The 18,450-nt window shown below is 32.6% G+C and overlaps 1 protein-coding gene across 2 annotated transcripts in view; it reads left to right on the top strand.

Moving 5' to 3' along the window:
* Window positions 1-619: 619 nt before the first annotated feature.
* Window positions 620-18,450, top strand: part of LOC140445042 (UBA-like domain-containing protein 2) — a 49,079-nt gene continuing 31,248 nt past the window's right edge. The window contains exon 1 of one of the 2 annotated variants that reach the window (XM_072536830.1): window positions 620-842. In XM_072536830.1, coding sequence (XP_072392931.1) covers window positions 732-842 — 111 coding nt within the window. In that variant the 5' untranslated portion in view covers window positions 620-731. Of the gene's footprint in view, window positions 843-1,431; window positions 1,571-18,450 lie in introns of those variants that run through there. The other variant, XM_072536831.1, reaches the window with a different exon arrangement.

The following is an 18,450-nucleotide window of genomic DNA, read 5'->3' as shown; positions in this document are numbered from 1 at the left end:
TGCATACCTTACTCATTGGAAGGAAGGGACATGACATAATACATACTTCCTTTTTAAATATAATTGTTTCACTACTGTAATTTGTAATAAACGTATGTACAATATGTACTCACCAATAATAGTTTATAATAATATTTGCAACTCTGTGCATAAAACTCACACATTAATCAGCACCGGAACATTATAAGTCAGATTAGAAATACAGAAATGTAGTTATCATAAGCCGAAAAATGTAAAGAGGTATATAAATATTATTATAAATCTGGAAGTAAAATTCAGAATTATAAAATATATAGTCGCCTCAGCATATTTCCTTTTTAATGTTTTTATCACACAAAAATGTGTATATTAATAATTATATACGAAAAAGCAGTACCATAAACATATTTACTGTTTATAATCTATTTTAAAGATACTAAAATAGAGATATTACTTATTTCCCACAGCCCCATAATAAACACTCAATGAATTCAGAATTATAGTGCTTTTAATTTCATAATATTTATTTGAAGATTATCTGGAAATACTATAAATATGACAACATTCTACACAGTCATTTGCGCGAGTTCGCATATGCTTGACGTCATTCATAAATACTTGTTGCCTTGAGAAAGAGTGAGACAAAAGTAGTCCAAGAAAAAGAAAGACTGACGTAGTGCCGTAGTGAAGTGGAGTGCTTGTACATTTCAAAACGAGTGTAGTCTATTCCGGTCTTTACAAGATTTTTTAAAATGGATGCCCCTTTAAGAGAACAAGTAATGATAAATCAATTTGTTGTAGCAGCAGGTTGTGCACACGATCAAGCTAAACAGATATTACAATCAGCGCATTGGCAATTTGAGGTAAATATCTAGATATTGTAAACAAACAGTATTGTATGAGAATTAAAATGGCGGATGTTATGTGTTTAATAACACCCTCTCCCCTTGCGTCGTCCTTCCGTCTGTGCTCCCTGCCCGTGGCCGTTTATTGACTGTTTTGCTTTTCAAGGTCATGCTGTGTTGGAATATAAACATTGGATTATTTTGTATTTTTATTTTGGGTTTTAGATATAGATATAGGTACTCTAGCGCCAGGAAAATATATCTCTGCGCTTCTAAATTTATAGTTGAGTAGGTTGACATATTTCTCAAGCATTTTGTCTGAATATTTTGAAGATTAAAGGCTTATCTCTATACTTAACTACATATTTTCTATTGTACATCTATAGGTGCATGAACTTACTGATGATGTAACAAATAGCCTTATTTTAGGAATATCAGGTGAAAATAACATACGTCTTTACCGGCATATAAATATAGTAAAAATCGATTATCGTCGGCTTAGCATGAAAACCACATATCTACAAAAACAAGATTTTACAAGAGACAAAAAAATCTCGTTAATTTACATTTATAGTATTTTAACTTTTTATAGTGCTTAAGCTCGATAAATAATTGTTTATCGAGCTTTAAGTTTATACCAAAGAATATAAGCGTCTATATTCTTTGCTATTACACAAGAATATTTTAAATTACCTATGATTAGTGGCACTTACGAGCTTCTCATTTTTGTCGACAGTATGTTCCAGGTAAAATAATTAAATACTAAACATAATAATACATATTAAAAAGATACTTAAAAGAAATTAATTTGACTTCTAAAATACAAAAATAACTTATTTGTTGTTCTTCTTTTAACCTAATATCTAATATCCCTTGGCAAGACTGTTTTCAGTTCCTGTAAATGTTGATACTTTGTTTGCGCTATTGGAAGTGGCTTCGAATAATGTTGTTGTATAGTATCCGTCTCAGAAGGCTTTTTTAAAATTCACCGTGGTAGTTCTCTGTATTCCTCATTAAAATCTAACTTTACCTGAGTTTCACTATCTGGAGTATATTTGATACATTTTATATCAGTAACCAAGGGGTCTCCTACTTTAGACCCTGACCTTATGATGGCAGGTAATTTAAACTGCTAAATTAAAAAAAAATCTAACGTTTCAAGGTAGTAGGGTATAGGATTTGTTCAAGCTCTTTTGCAAGCTTCGGTATATGCACAAGGTGAATAAATATCCCTATTTTTTAATGCACATTCAATTTTGGCGTTCATGGAGTCAACTTCCATTTGGGTATGGCCTTTAGTCAGGTACTTTCGATAAATTATTCTTGTTTTTACAGAAACTAACATTAAAGTATTAGCCATAACACAATTCCGATTTTGATATGTGCATCCATCCGAGTACAGAATTATTCTTCATCAACTACTTTTGTCCACTTTGTTTATAATAAAATTATGAAGGATTGTGGCAAATTCGTCTGCCGTAACACCACTTTGTGTTTCGTCCCAAAGAAAATTATAGCCGTCTGAAAATTTCAGGTCATAAATAAAAAAATTGTACTTTTAACTTGGTTTTATAATATAGCGCAGAAGCCTGCAAGGCAGGACATAACAATACAACCTGAAGATCCATTGTCAATACCATCGAATTTTCAGATTTTTCTGTTTTATCCGTCTGTTTTTCTTGACAGGCTGTATCCTTATCTTTTAAATGTTTGGTGTAAACTTCCTCTGAGATATTTCCAACTTTAAAAGAGCAGCATGTGTCACACTGGTCTTTTTTCAGAGAGAATAATGAAAGATTTTCTTCTTCAAACATAACTGAAAAACTGCAAATGGAAGCAACAGATCAAATGTTATTTGATTCACAGTACTTTTTGTATTCCCTGTGTAATGCAGCTTTAGATTGCCATAAAGGTTCTAAATACAATTTAGTAGAAAATTTTCGGCAATAATGCGATTTTGGTTTGGGTAAACTTTTTAAAAACTCTTCAACTGATTCTCTTGTTGTGGAATTGTTTTCTTTCTTTCTAGATTCAGTTATATTATTTGTAGCTGTTGTTTGAATCTTTTTCCAATTAGTTACGGTCCACTCGCCCATGGAAGTAGTGTTTATAAACATCTTGCATACTTGCAGTCATTCCGAATGTGTAGAAGTGTTAAGAAAATATTGCAGGCTATCCTTGCCACGAAATGAGATTTCAGGTTCACCTGTTCTTCTTTTCATCTGAGTGACTTCCACCATAGTCTGTACAAACACTTTTCTTTGGTCCCACGACAAACTCCAGAAATGTTTGAAAATTTCTCTTCTTGAAATTTCATTAAACTTTCTACATTTTAGTTTAGCGGTTTCTTTTCTTGATTTTCTGCAATTGCATGGAGGTTTCAATTTTCTTTCGGGCTTTTTTATTTTATAAAATTTACCTTGCTATCTACAGGAGTGAACGCTCAAATTAATGTAGATATTATTTTACTACCAAAATATAAATGCCAACAAACACTTGGTAACAAATGAGCGCTTCCGAGGTTTTCATTCGCAGGAATTCTATTTGAATTACTTACATGGTTTTCATTTTGTGCACTAGATGGCTCTGTATTCAAAAACGACTGTATTTCATATTATAAGATCATCATATACGTGTTTTTCAGTGATTTGGTGAAAAAAAAATTGAATTCAGTAAAAATGCAGATACGTGGTTTTCATGCTAAGCCGATGTTTATGTTATGCATAAGTTGTATTTGTTGCTTTTCCATATTAAGAAGCAATAATCCCCATATTTTTGTAGGTATAAATAGAAATGTTATTTTGCTAAAAGTGGTATTTTCCTCTATTAGTCATGATTATTGGAATTTTGTTGGCATCCAATAGCATACCTGATCTGTTTACAGTTGAGTTACTGAACTATAAAATTAAATCATCACCATAAGCAGATAATAATTAATGCTATTTTCATTAATAATTTTACTATTGGCTAAATGATATTTTGAGGATTACTTATGTTATTAAAAATAAGTTCCATTTAAATATTTATAATTATTTCTCCAATATCAACAATTTGTTTTGTGGAGTATGTTTTTTATTTATGTATGTATTCACCTATTTTAAAAAGTATTTATAATATAATCAAGGTGAACAGATAAAGATAAAAACTAAATATACAAAATGTATTGTTACAATACCTCCTATCTGCTGTAACCAAGTTTTGTAGGAGAGACGAAAATCCTTATTTTTAGTAGGGTCACCTCCTGTTTTCATATGATATTTTTTTGACTTGTTTTGTAATAAATTTATGTAAAAATATATGTAAGTCCTGAAAAAATCCACTGAAAGTTTTGAAATTAGTTTATTGAATTGTAGTTACAATATATGATACAAAAGTTGATGCCCATAGATCGGCATCAACTTCTGTGAACCAATAACATGTACAGTCACGGTTGACAACATTATAAAGAGTGAAGATATGAGAGCTTAATTTGGTTTTGAAATCAATGGCAGTTTCATTCAAATGCAGAGCTGTTTTTTACAGCTTGTAAATCCATTAATATCATAATCAACTCATTTCATTTAGCCATTTTTTGTTACGTTCCCTATCATCTTGTCTTATATTTTCTTTCATTGCAACATGTTTTTGCAAAGCTTCATCCAAATTTCAATTTACATATTCAATATATAAATTACACTGATCTTTTTTAGGCTGTTATAAGCTCAAGTTATTCATTTTAAAATATTTCTCTTCCATTCACTTTGATCTGCATTCTTCTTTCTTTTTCTTCCCTTATCCATATTTCCATAATCAGGAACTCCAGTCATATCATCATCCTCTGCATTGGATATCTGATCATTATCATTTTCAGGCATTGTCAACTGAAGATCTGTAGTTTCGTCAATGTTTTCTTCTGCATTTTGAATTAGGATTTCGTCATTAGGTTCAATGCTATCTGCGACTTCTAGTTGGACAACAGCTTCAAAATCATCTGAATCTTCTGTTCAGAAATTAAAACTTGTACTTGGTTCTTCATAAATAACCACAGGCATTTGTTCAATTGAAGATTCATCAAAACACCTGAGTCTATTCCTTTTTTTCTTTTTTTTTTTTACTTTATTTTCTATCGGGATAGATCCAAGATGGCGGAAAGTAAAAATGTCACGTCACCTCTCTCTGTAGTAAAAGAGGTAGATTTTGAAGAGAATACATTTAAATGTTGTCAAACTAAGCCTAATAAAACACTCGTTTGTATAGTATGTGGAAATAGTTATCACATCTCATGTGCTGTGAAAAACAAAGTGAAATTCTTCAAGATAGGGGATTCACGTGTAATTTGTTGCCAAAATAGTGATAGACAACCCATCGCATCATTTAGTGCCATAGCGATAGAAAATCAGTGGTTAAAAAGGCTGTTAGCTGAAAAAGATGATAAGTGCAATTTATTATTAAATAACAATAATCTATTAAAATCAAAAAATGAACATTTGCTAGAAAAATTAAATTTATTGAAATCAGAAATAACCAGAACCAGAATCTCACAAAAACCCAACAGAACTGTTAATGAGGGTTTAATAAAAACTCAAGGTAATGAAGGTAAGACGGCCAGTGTCCAGTTAACACGAATTCTAAATACAAAACAAATAATGAAACTGACTTAAATAAAAATTTTAATGATAAAAACACCAAACACGTTGAAAGGAATTCCAATATACAGGGCATTTCAAAAATTACTACAAATGAATCAATTCTTTCTGAGTTACAGAGCTTCAAGTATTTTCAAAGTCGGTTTTTAGTTCATTTGAATAAAATATATATATAATATATAACAAGCGAGTTTTTTACAGCTGGCGCCGCTTCTCGCATCCTAATTTCCAGCGTTTTCTGTCGAAGCAATCTTCAGTTGTTAAATCTCTGGCGGTCATTGCATCGTCGACATCGTCTCTCCAGGATCGTCTTGGTCTACCTCGTTTTCTTCTAGTTGGCGGAGTCCATTCTTCTATTTTTTTTTGGCCATCTATTTTCAGGCATTCTCTGAAGGTGTCCATACCAGTTAAGTCTTTTGGCTTCGATTGTGTCTATTATGTCTAGATCGATTTCCATTTCTCTCCGAATATCTTCGTTTCTCACCCTATCAAGTCTAGTGAGCTGGCAACATCGTCTCCAGTAGTTCATTTCCATGGCCTTAATTTTTGATTTGTTTCTTTGGTTTATTTCCCAGAGTTGGGCGCCGTACAGCCCAATACTTTCTATTATTGTTTTATAGATTCTTTTATTTTCTTTTGTTATTTTTTTATTCCATAATAGTCCGTGTAGCTGTCCGGTGGCTGATCTTGCTTGGCCAATCCTGGAGTGTATTTCTTCGCTACTTCCTGCTTTTGATGTTATTTGGACTCCCAAGTATTTGAAATTGTCTGTTGGTTTTATAGTTCCCATTTCGATTTGTAGGCTTTCTGGTTTTTCTCCTGCAACTAAGTACTCAGTTTTTTGTATATTAATTGTGAGGCCCCATTTGGTATACTCATCTTCCAGTTTTCTAAGCATGTAGCCTACATCACTCTCGTCTTCAGCTAGAATGGCTTGGTCGTCAGCGAAGTGTATCGTGTACAATCTATCATCTCCTATTGGGATGCCCATAATGCAGCACTTTCTTCTCCACACTGAGAGTGCCTCATTTAGATATATTTTGAAGAGTGTAGGTGCTATGCAGCAGCCTTGCTTTAGGCCCTTACTAATAGGAATTTCTCTAGTTAATCTATTTCCAGTTTTAATGTTTGCCGTCATATTTTTGTAGAGCTGTTGTACTGCTTGTATATTTTTTTGCTTATTCCTTGTTTTTCCATTGCTACCCAAAGCATTGAAAGTGGTACACTATCGTATGCCTTTGTCAGATCTATAAAGACTATATGAGTTGAAAGGTTGTGGGAATAGTATATATAAGAATAATATATATTTCAATAATATACAAGGTGTTAGGCATTACACCAGGGATAGGTGCGTTAGGTGTTAAACAAGGTACTTATAAGTAAAGTATAAGTAAGTTTATAGCAAACTTTAGGGGATTGTTTTACATAAAAAATAATTGTTTGCTATTTAAACATATGTCCGCAAATGCTTTATTTTCTGAGATACCGGGCATTGCAATTTTTCTTGCAAACTGACAATTTATTTATTGCTCTGAAACTAGTTGAGCTATGCGAATTAAATTTGGTGGCTTTTAAAAGGTTTCTGTGGGTTTCCTGGTTTGACTTTATGTTGAATAGTTTTTAGGTTGCTGTATGCTGTGTTTAAATAATTGCAGCGCTTCTTGTGATCGGTCCTTTCCGCATTTAAGTAGGAGGGGTCATATTAGGGGTAAATTTTGTTAGTCGTATACGAGGTTTGTCAAAGCATTTGTTCAAGAGTAAAGTATCATATTTTTGACAATAACGAAAATTAGTATAAAGAAAAGTTGTTTAGAATTAAAAATAGCTCTCAAAGAGTCTACATTATTAAACAACTCTAAATAAAGTCATATAAAAATCTACTGTTATCAAAACAATCTTAATTTCTATTATACACAGATACCTTTTAAATTGCTAAATAATCAGTTTGTAACATTGTCGTGATGCTTTTAACTAAATATTAAACTAATTTACTCCTTAATCTCCTTTAATCCTTAATTTACTCTAATTACTCTACTTTATTGTAATGTGTCTATATATCTTTTATCTTTGTTCATACATCTAACCATTGTATTACAAGATTCTCCCTCATAAGACATTCATAAACATACACAGTTACACTACGAACTGCTTCTGTAATTATTCTCTCTAAATGTATATATTTGGCTCTGAGTAATCCTACAAGAAATAACCGAGTGAGTTTAATCTGGCCGAACTTCTGCTTCACAGTTACCATCGTTAGTTATACTAGACCCGAGATAGACAAAACTGTCCACTATCTGGTATTCCTGTAACATGTTAGTCAGTTGAATCGTGTGGAATCTGTTGACCCCCATTATTTTTGTCTTAGCTTTATTGATTTTCAGACCAACTTTATTGCTTTCGTACTCAACTCTTCAAAAATATAAGGAAAACGGAATCCAGGCCGTAGAAGAATGTTATGGTTGCCTAATTTGAGAGAGTGGTTTGGCTGTACCACTAATGAACTCTTTAGGTCAGCTGTAAACAAGGTCAGGATAGCCTTGATGATTTCCAATCTCCGATAGGAGTGGCACAAGAAGACTCAGCTCTTCGCAGGAAATTAAATATTTCTTTCTCATTTGCTGCTTAAAGTGTAGTGTCATCAGCAATCTTAGATTGGAGATTTTCCTACCAGCCACTGTTACTCCATCGGCCCATCCATCTAAAGTCTTCCTCATGACATGTTCACTATAAATGTTGAATTAAGTCAGGTGATAACTCACGTCCTTGTCTAACACCTCCATATCTACTTCCTGTTATAACAGCACCTTAAACCGAACCTTCACTCAACTCCGCACATAAACACAACATATTTTACACACACTTATTCTTACATACGTATATCTTTTACTCTACATACACTTTACCAACCACTAATATCACCAATAGTTCACAAACCAATAAAAATACAAACACCAAAACAAGAAATAAACCAACATCACACAACTAATAACTACACAAAATACCCACCTACATCAAACACAAAATAGTGAGCACTCCGCATACTCCTAGAGTCGCAATTCAAATCACAAGGACCGTGGAAGATTGGTTTTCTGTGGTTTCCCAATCTCATTACACAACGATACTTGATACTAGATGAGGACACAGCCTCTACATATTGCATCGGAAAAACAAAAGGCCTATAATTTGAAAAGGACTGTTTGATCCAATGGAACTTGTACTTAGTAGCGGGCTTGGCATCTAAAACGGCAGGAAATCCTTCTGACATTTACTGCCTTGCAGCCACCTCATAAGTCCTAGGAGAGCATAAACCCCGTTCCTTGATGAGGCCAAAAAGCCTAAACAAGGTAAAAAGGTACAGATCGATCGAACGTAAAAGTGAATTTGTTTCACTCTAAAAGAACGTGCCAGATTTGGCTAGAAAAAAATTTATACGTCTTAACATAAATATTTATCTTCTAAGTTTCCTTGTAGAGATGCAAACACTCCTGAGCACGGCGCAGAAATTTGGTTTACAATAGAAACTTTCTGCTTTTACGTGAATTTTGACTTCGACTTCGCGCAACTCCATGGTCAGGAGTGTTTACACTGTCTCTACATCACAATAGAATTGAAATCATCTATCATTATCTCTTGCTCTTAAGGTATGCATTTTTCTGTATGGATATTTGCTTTTTAGAATCTTTATAATTTTGTTAAAATCTTTCTTTATACTCCAGTTGTCAGATACTAAAATGTCACTGAACCTCTAAAAATCATACGAACAAGCTGAATTTTGCCGAGAATATTAATTTTGGGACCCCAACAAAAATACAAAAAAGTTTACCAGTTTTACCCCCGTTCTTCCCCTAAAACCCCCTGGCAGGGGTGTAAAAACGCAAAAAATCGATTTACACAGAATCTGTAAACCGTAGAAAAAAATGCTTTAAATAAAAAATGTAGCTGAGATAATTTTGAACAAAAATGTTTATAAGCATTTTTTGTGTAGAATGAACAGTTCTCTTAGAAACAATGCTTAACGCTAACGTCGATTTTGCATGTCACTTACACGCGCGAAATCAATGTTCAATAAAATTTGTATCAGCTCGACGGTAAAAATTCGATATCTGTTGATTCAAGTGAGCTATCGACAAAAATCAAGATGCGTTTTAAAGGTAAAGAGTTTAGCTTTTTTATGCATTTTTTGTATTTTGCCGCAAATAAACTCAGAATTTATACATGTTTTAAATAAATAAAGGGGGCGCAATTTTTGCCATTATTTATGATTATCACGAGATCAATACATTATATCCCTTTCATTTAACAACAAATGTGAGGCATTTGAAATATGCTTAAAAAACGTTGGATTTCAACTTTTACACAAAAAACGATCTAAAACATTTAAAACTTTCTTTTTAAGTACACTAGTACGTTTTACAAAAGAACAAAACTACTGCAATAATCTACACCCAAAAAAGTATTCTTAAATGCATTTTCCGTGACTTGTGATCGTTTGTAATGTAAAACATTAAATTCTGCGTTTTTAATTCATATTTCACATGTCTCATATTTGTTACCATAACTCAAAATTGAAATTTCATGTCATACGTTTTAAAGATTGATCTCTAAAAATAAAAAGTTTACTACAACTGCCCAATGAAAGTGACCACTTTTATTGATCTCACGGGAATCGTAAAAAATGATAAAAATCGCGCCACGTTAATTTATTAAACATCTTTATAAAAACTGAGATTATTCTCGGCAAAATACAAAAACTGCATACGAAAGCTGCACTCTTTGCCTTTAAAACGCATCTTGATTTTTGTTGATAGGACATTTGGATCAAAAGATATCGAATTTTTACCGTCCAGCTGATACAATTTTTATTGAACATTGACAGGCAAAATCGACAGTTGCTTCAAGCGTTGTTTCAAAGAGAACGGTTCATTCTACACAAAAAAATGCTTATAAACGCTTTTGTTGATAATTATCTCAGCTACATTTTTTATTTGAAACATTTTTTTAGGTGGCTTTTAGGGGGAAGCCCGGGGGTAAAAGTGGTCAAGTTTTTTGTATCCTTTTTGGGGTTCCTAAATTAATATTCTCGGCAAAATGCAGCTTGTTCGTATGATTTTTAGGGATCAACTTTCTGACTACTGGACTATTAGAGCTGTAGCAATATAAGTATTTTAATTGTTTATGTTGTCAATTCATCTTCTATGCTCATTCACTATTTTTGTTGAGAGTAAGCCACAATTTGCCTATAAAATTAAGTTTATTTTACGTTTCAATTTCCACTTCGGAAACCATTCTCAAAATACAAAACATATTGAAAACGATTTCCGAAATGGAAATCGAAAAGTCAAATAAACTTAATTTTAAAGTAAAATTGTGGCTTATTTCCAACAAAAATAGTAAATTACATTAACCCTTAACCACTGACATGCGGTATGCCATACCGAGCCGAAAATATATTTTGTTGTAAAACCTGTTTTATAAAAGATTCTTAGAACACCATCTGTGTACCTTCAAGTGGGGTTTAATTGTACCTGCTCTCAATAGTACACGTTTAGTCTTTGAGCTACGTTGACATAAAGTTTTCTTGCGGTATCAAGTACCGCATGTCAGTATTTACGTTTCTATAGTTAAAAGCAGTGTAGTGTATTCTTTTGCTGTTAGTATGGCAGCAAGTTCATCCAGTTGTTCTAAATTTAGCCGCAAAACTATAAAGCTTTCAGATGATGATTTTGAGGCTGTTTTATCTCAATGGGCTGACGAAGTACCTAGTGATTTAGAATATTTTAGTGATAGTGATGTTGAGGATGCAAGCGAAGAAGTATGTATTGAAAGTACACACGACACCGGAAGTGAAAAGTCGGAAAGTTCTGAAGACGAATATCATTTAAATGATAATGGTAAGTCATATTTTTATGGCAAAAATCGCTTTAAGTGGTCTACTACAGCACCCTCGAAAAATGTAAGAACTCCGTTACACAACCTTGTAACAAAAGTACCAGCTGTGCGGTCCAGAGATGTAAGAAACGAAACTTCATCATTTTATTTTAATTTTCTTATTTCTGAGGATATAATACAAGAAATACGTAAATGGACAAATAATAAATTACGTGCAATTCGTGAAAACTATAAAAGAATGAATAGACCAGAACTAAATGAAATTGATGAAATAGAACTAAAAGCCTTTTTGGGATTGCTTTTATACTCATCAGCTTTCAAATCCAATGACGAAGATATAAATTTTATATTTGCTACAGATGGCACTGGTAGAGATATATTCAGATGTGTTATGTCAAAAGAAAGATTTGCAATATTTCTAAAATGTTTACGTTTTGATAACCCTCTGGATAGAGAAGAAAGAAAAAAGATAGATCCAACAGCAGCCATTAGTAACATATTTAATATATTCATATCAAATTGTCAAAAACTGTATTCCGTAGGCATATGTGTTTGTATTGATGAAATGTTGGTCGGCTTTAGGGGAAGGTGTAGGTTTAAAATGTATATGCCTAATAAGCCTGTGAAATATGGCATTAAAATAATGTGCCTGACTGATGCACGAACAAGTTACTTATACAATGCCTATATATATGGAGGCAAGGACACTGACGGAACTGGGTTATCTGAGGAAGAAAAGAAGATGAATAAACCAACTCAATCTGTTCTTCGGCTTGCTAAACCTATTTATGGAACTAACCGTAATATCACAGCTGATAATTGGTTTAGTTCTATAGAATTAGTAAAGCAGTTAGATGTAAAGAAGTTAACGTATGTGGGAACCCTCAAGAAAAATAAACGGGAAATCCCTCCGGAATTCCAGCCACACCGATGTAGGCAAGTAAATTCAACTACTTACGGATTTACGAAAAGTTTATCCCTAATTTTCCATGTGCCAAAAAAATCGAGGGCTGTTTTACTTATTTCTTCGATGCACCATTCAATAGGCACGGATCAGATTACTGGAAAACCAGAAATTATAGCTCATTATAATCGTACGAAAGGAGGTGTCGATACTTTAGATGCCAAGTGTGCCAAATATTCTGTAAAACGTCGTTCTCGCCGATGGCCACTTACTATTTTTTACCGCATCATTGATATAGCTGCTGTTAATTCGCATGTTGTGTACCAATCACTACAAGAAGATAATATGGAAAGGCTAAACTACACAAAGGAGTTGCCGAAACAATTAGTTTTACTTCATCTACAAAGAAGACTCGAAAATCCCAGAATCCCGAGAGAATTATTATGTGGTATTGAACGAATACTAGGACAAAAACGCCAAAAAGAAGCAGATTTTGAAGAAAGGCTTGAGAAAAAGAAGACGTGTTACTTATGCCTAAGTGCATTAAAGCGAAAGACTTTTTATGTGTGCTTTTCTTGTGGAAAACCAGTGTGCTTACAGTGTACAAAGAAAAATTGCGGACCTTGCGCGCAAAATGACTAGTTATTTTATTGTAATTTTTGGTTATTGTCAGAATTTTGTATTTTAGTTTCTCATTAAATTTAAATCATTAGTCTGTTTCTTTTAACATTATTTTACCATTTGTTAGTCACAAGTAATCAATTTTTCTTGTAATTTAGTTTATAAACGATTTTGTAGTAACGTCCACCATTTTTTTAAATATTATGCATGCATTCATAATATTCTTGAAAAAGTAAAGTTTATTTTACTTGTAGCAGTATATTATGCTACAGCAATGTGAAGAATCATTCCGTAGTTGATTTAAAAAACAAATACAGTGATATAAGATAAATTCATAATAAAAACAAAGGAGAATAGGCAACGGTATGACATACCGCATGTCAGAGTCTACGTGCTGAAACATCTACGTCAGTAGTTAAGGGTTAAGATTCCACAAGAAAATAGCCTCAAAACAATATTCTATGGTCGTCTTTTGACTTTTTCATCTACTTTTTTGTATACCAACACCATGTGTTTCACTTCGTCCATTACACATTTCATTTATTTTAACATTTCCATTCTTGTACAGGTTAATACATTATGTCTGTCAGTGGCATATATTGGTATAAATTAAGAAAACAACAGTTACATTGTTTATTGTTATTATTTTTATGCCTGTTATTAGTACAAGTTGACCTTGAGTTCTAATACAGACTACCGAAACCAGACAAATATTATTTACTAAAATTAACACAACTAAAAACAAATTCCAACATTTTCTTAAGTAAGTAATTTACATATAACGAGGATTGGGTTGAATATTTGGTGGCTTCAGGAAGAAAACAATTTTTGTAACAATTGACATTAATTACCCAGTATAATCTCTTTTGCGCTTGACAAAATGATACTATTTACCACACATACATATATAGAAACGGAACTACCAAGGTCTGTAGATAGTTTAACCCATTAATACTTGTCGTATTTGATTGACTTCGAGATTTTTCATTATAGTATTATTTGTTATATCACGACAACTTGTTCTTACCCTGTACCAACTGTCTGCTTAATTGAGTCTCTTGCGCATAAAATTATAGAATATAATAACTATTTCAAAATGAAACAAGGCTTCTAACGAGGTTAATGTTAGATGCTGACATGTTTAGTAACTAGATAATATGACTGAGTACCGCGTAGTTCTGAGATTTAATTCATATACCTTTATATTTCACTGGGAGGCATTATAGTGCCGATTTATAAAAGTGAAAATCGAAAGGAGTGCAAAAGTGAAACAATAATAACCCTTTTAAATATTAAGTACAAAGTTTTGCCGAATATATTACACATAAGACTAAAATCGTATGCTGAAGAATATTAAGACAATACCAGACCGGGCAGATCGACCGTTAATTTCACACATACAGTAGAACACATAATTAAAAAAGCAAAAGGGCACAATCTAGAAGGGCACGTAAAATTCATGGATTTTCAATGTGCATTTGATACTATTAATCTGACGAAAATGATGGAAGAATTAGAGCTTCCGGGATCCCAGGACATTTATTCAATATACAGTGGAACTTGGTTATAGCGTCATTGAAGGGTCCAGTAAAAAAATGACGTTATATCAGAATGACGTTATAAAAGAGGTAGAAAAAAATGAAGTTTTAACGAGGCAAAATTTTATTACAGCATTATTTATTATTACAGCTGCATTTAGGGTAAAAAAATTAAAAAATAAAACATATCATGTATATGAAAGTTACATTTTTTATGAAAAAGTTTCTAATGCTGAAAAAAGTCAGCTATTTTAAAGCATGTTTAAAATTTCCTTAAATTATTCCTCTTAGAAAATTACTTTTACGTAATCTATGGTATATACTTTGCTAGAAGCTTTAAAAATAACCCATAAGCAACAAGCGATTTGTCATGCCTTTTCTCAACAACGAAATAGCACGCCATATGTTCCTTGCTCTTATTCTCTTTCATTTGTTAAATAGAAACCCTTCCTCTTAACAAAGAAGTTAGTTTCTATTGTCGAACAACCCAGCCTACTTTCTAAGAAAAGCGGAGATGTTGGTTTTCTATGAAATAATCTTTCCTGTCGACAGAAAGTAGAAAATATAGAAATAAGACCACACCAGACTTGTCAATTAAATGCCATTTTCGCGTGGCACTCTTCGGCCAATACTCCTACTCTTTTTTTATCCCTAGCTTGTCTATATATCGAGAATCGAGTTCATTTCCTTTGTGGTTCCTGTTGCATGCGGTTGTTTTCATCAAACGGCGGTAAGTGTATTTTCAATTCACCATTATCCATCTATCTTCATACAGTGCTTCATACATTAAATATTTTTTCTTTTGTCAAACATACGTCTTCCAATTCGATGACACTGTGTCAATTCTGTTTGCCGTCTTTCTTCCTCCATCCATTCAGTTCAGTCTATTCTATTCCAGTTTATTTTAGTGTGAGGATTGACCGATGTGTTACCTGTACCTACATTAATTTGATGATTGATGTGCTGATTGATGCCACTGTAATTCGTTACTTTACTTAAATCATCTACGCCGTCTTAGACGTACCAATACACCTGTCGCGGGTGTCAAGTGCCTTAATTCATTTATGACTCAAGTTCAGTCCTCCTCCTAAGTGCCTTCTCTGTTGAGATTGGCGATCAATATGGCAAATTTCTCTCTATTCTGGGCTTGGTTTCAAGTTCAGTGCCTTTACCTTATTTATGGTTTGTTTATTTTGAATCTAACCGAACGAACTAGTAATCGTATAAATCTACGGTATATATACCTACAATGATGAACATATTTGTTTTATATGTAGGTTATATTTATGATAGATTTTATAGACATATTTGAGGTGATCACAATGAAACATTTTAGTAACTTCATGTTTACCTATTCTCAAGGCGTAAAAATCACTTATTTGTTTTATTTCAAGTTATATCAAATATTGACGTAGATACAACTTTAATATTCCTTGCCTTTTTCTTATTCTTGAGAATATTAAATTACTCATAATTTTTTTCAAAAAGATATTTATTTTTGTATTTAATAATAAATTGTGCAATAACTTATCTCGTGCCATTTAACTGTTCAGTAAAATTGTTATAGCACATTTACTTTAATTATACCTCAATATAACCTTGTTGATGAACTATTTGCCTTTTATTTTATTTTTGAAGTTATACTTCTATACGCGCGCTCCACGTTGGAAATTTGTATGAGAGTGAATATGTGAAATCATTACCTATGTAAGATAATGAGTAAGAGAGAGACAGAAGATATATTTTCTCTCTCTTCCTCTCTCGAATATAAAAATGTTCCTTTTGTATATATATTTAATATTATATATGTATATATATATATATATATATATATACATATATATGTATATACATATAATATTATATATATAATAAAATATTTATTAATATTATTATTTATGTGATATGTTTTGTATTATTTATTAAATGTTCATAATTATATTAGTGTTTTGTATTTAAAAATATTAATCTCAATAAATCACTGTATGACCTAGAACTGTCAATTTTGAAATACATTTGTATCATGTCCTCGGTAGTATAGTAGTCAGTATCCCTGCCTGTCACGCGGGAGACCGGGGTTCGATTCCCAGTGGGGGAGGACTTTTTATTAATATTATTACATGGTAAATTAAACATATGCGTATGTAGAAAAGTTATGTATATTATTATCATTTTTAAATACTCATGAATATTGCATTTTAATTTGTATTGTATTATTATATTGAATTATGTTGCACTGTATTGTAGTGTATTTTTTTATGTATATTATTGTCATTTTTAAATACTTAGGAGTATTGCATTTTAATTTGTATTGTATTATTATATTGAATTATGTTGCAGTGTATTGTATTGTTTTTTTATATTAATAACAAAATAAACAATGAATTTTACTGCAGAGTATGTGTAAAAAAATTTTTGCATTCAACTCCTTTCATACATATATGCAAATAAAAATATACATTTTCATCAAAATATTGATTCTATCATTCATTTACTATACTCCTATTACAGGTCCAATGTTGTTTATTAATTGTTAGTAAGTTGTTATTAATTCTGTTTCTCTTTCTGCTATGTCTTACCTATAGCATTACATATGTAATGATTGTGCAGATTGACTCCCAAATAAATTTGTAACTGCGAATGCGTGTATAGAAGTGTAACTTCTACCGGCAGTCCCACTGAACTGCCACACCCGTTTTTTTATGTATTTCCCTGTTCCTTTAAAAATAGGGTGGTGCCCAAATATTTCCCTTCTCTTTATCTTCTAACTTTTCTTCTTTATCTTCAGTACTACACTAACTAATTCTTTGTATTTGAGCTGCAATAAGAGCCCCGACCAAGAGACCTCTACCAGATTGAAGCCCGAGCCTAGTACCGTTCCCTGGGTAACCTCTACTTTGTCATTAAAGAGGGTAAAATTTTCTTCTGCACAACCCTTTCCGAAAAATAAAGTTTTTCTGTAGTGTCCTTAATAATCTGAGCTGCTTCTTTGGTAGTTGCGGATGCCTCCCTAAACTGGTAACACCTGGATATGGTCTCAGCAGCTCTCATTACTTCTTGGATTGTAGGACAATCAACGACGTCTTCTTCTTCTTCAAGATTTTCATCAACATTAATTTCCACATTTTGCACTTGTTCCACAATTTCTTTATCACTTAAAAACTTAAAATGTTTCTACCTCATCGTCCACTGAAATGTAGGAGTCAAGATCAGTTCCAAACTCTCTCTGGTTTACATTAAATTTTTGTATCCACTATGACAAAGGCATTTCGTCATTCTCGTCAACATCCTGAACATTGGGAGAAACTACAGTCAATTTAGCTTGACGAAAATACTTACAAATTGTCACTGATGTAACCGCACTCCACGCATTGTCTAACAACTGAACTGCGTCAAGGATGCACGGATATCAAGGATAATGTTCACGGGTTCCCCATTGTCCATACAAAAAATCATCCTTTTCAAAAGCTGTTTCCGATAATGGCACTTTAAACTTCTTATGACTCCTTGTTCCATAGGCTGCAAGACACTCGTGCAGTTGGCTGGTAAGAAAACCAGGTTGATATTGGTCAAATTAAGCTTGGGATGGGCTGCATAGTTATCAACTAAGAGAAGAATTTTTCTTTTTCTTTTGAAGAGAGTTCCCTGTCCCACTTTCTCAATTCTTCTTCAAAAATAGAAGAAGTCATCCACGCTTTTTTGTTGGCTGTGTAGTTTACAGGCAGTATTTTTATGTTTTTGAAACATCGAGGATGTAAACTTTTCTCAATAACCAAAAGCTTTCTTTTCTCTTTACCTGTCATGTTTGCACAAACAAAAGCCGTGACTCTTTGTTTTGAAAGCTCTCCACCGACACATTTTTGATTTTTGAAATTTAAAGTTTTGTCTGGCGTTAATTTGTAAAAGACACCAGTTTTATCGCCATTGAAGATATCTTCATCCTTGCATGGTAGCCTTGGTTGTGGCCATGTGGTTTGTAACCAATCACCTGCCACGTTCTCGTCCACACATTTTGTCTCTCCAACAATTTTCGCGAAGGAAATTGA

Source organism: Diabrotica undecimpunctata, chromosome 7 (assembly GCF_040954645.1).
Source record: "Diabrotica undecimpunctata isolate CICGRU chromosome 7, icDiaUnde3, whole genome shotgun sequence".
In the NCBI taxonomy this organism is placed as follows: domain Eukaryota; kingdom Metazoa; phylum Arthropoda; class Insecta; order Coleoptera; family Chrysomelidae; genus Diabrotica; species Diabrotica undecimpunctata.
Note: the sequence above shows the minus strand (reverse complement) of the source record. Positions and strands in the feature narration are given on the sequence as shown.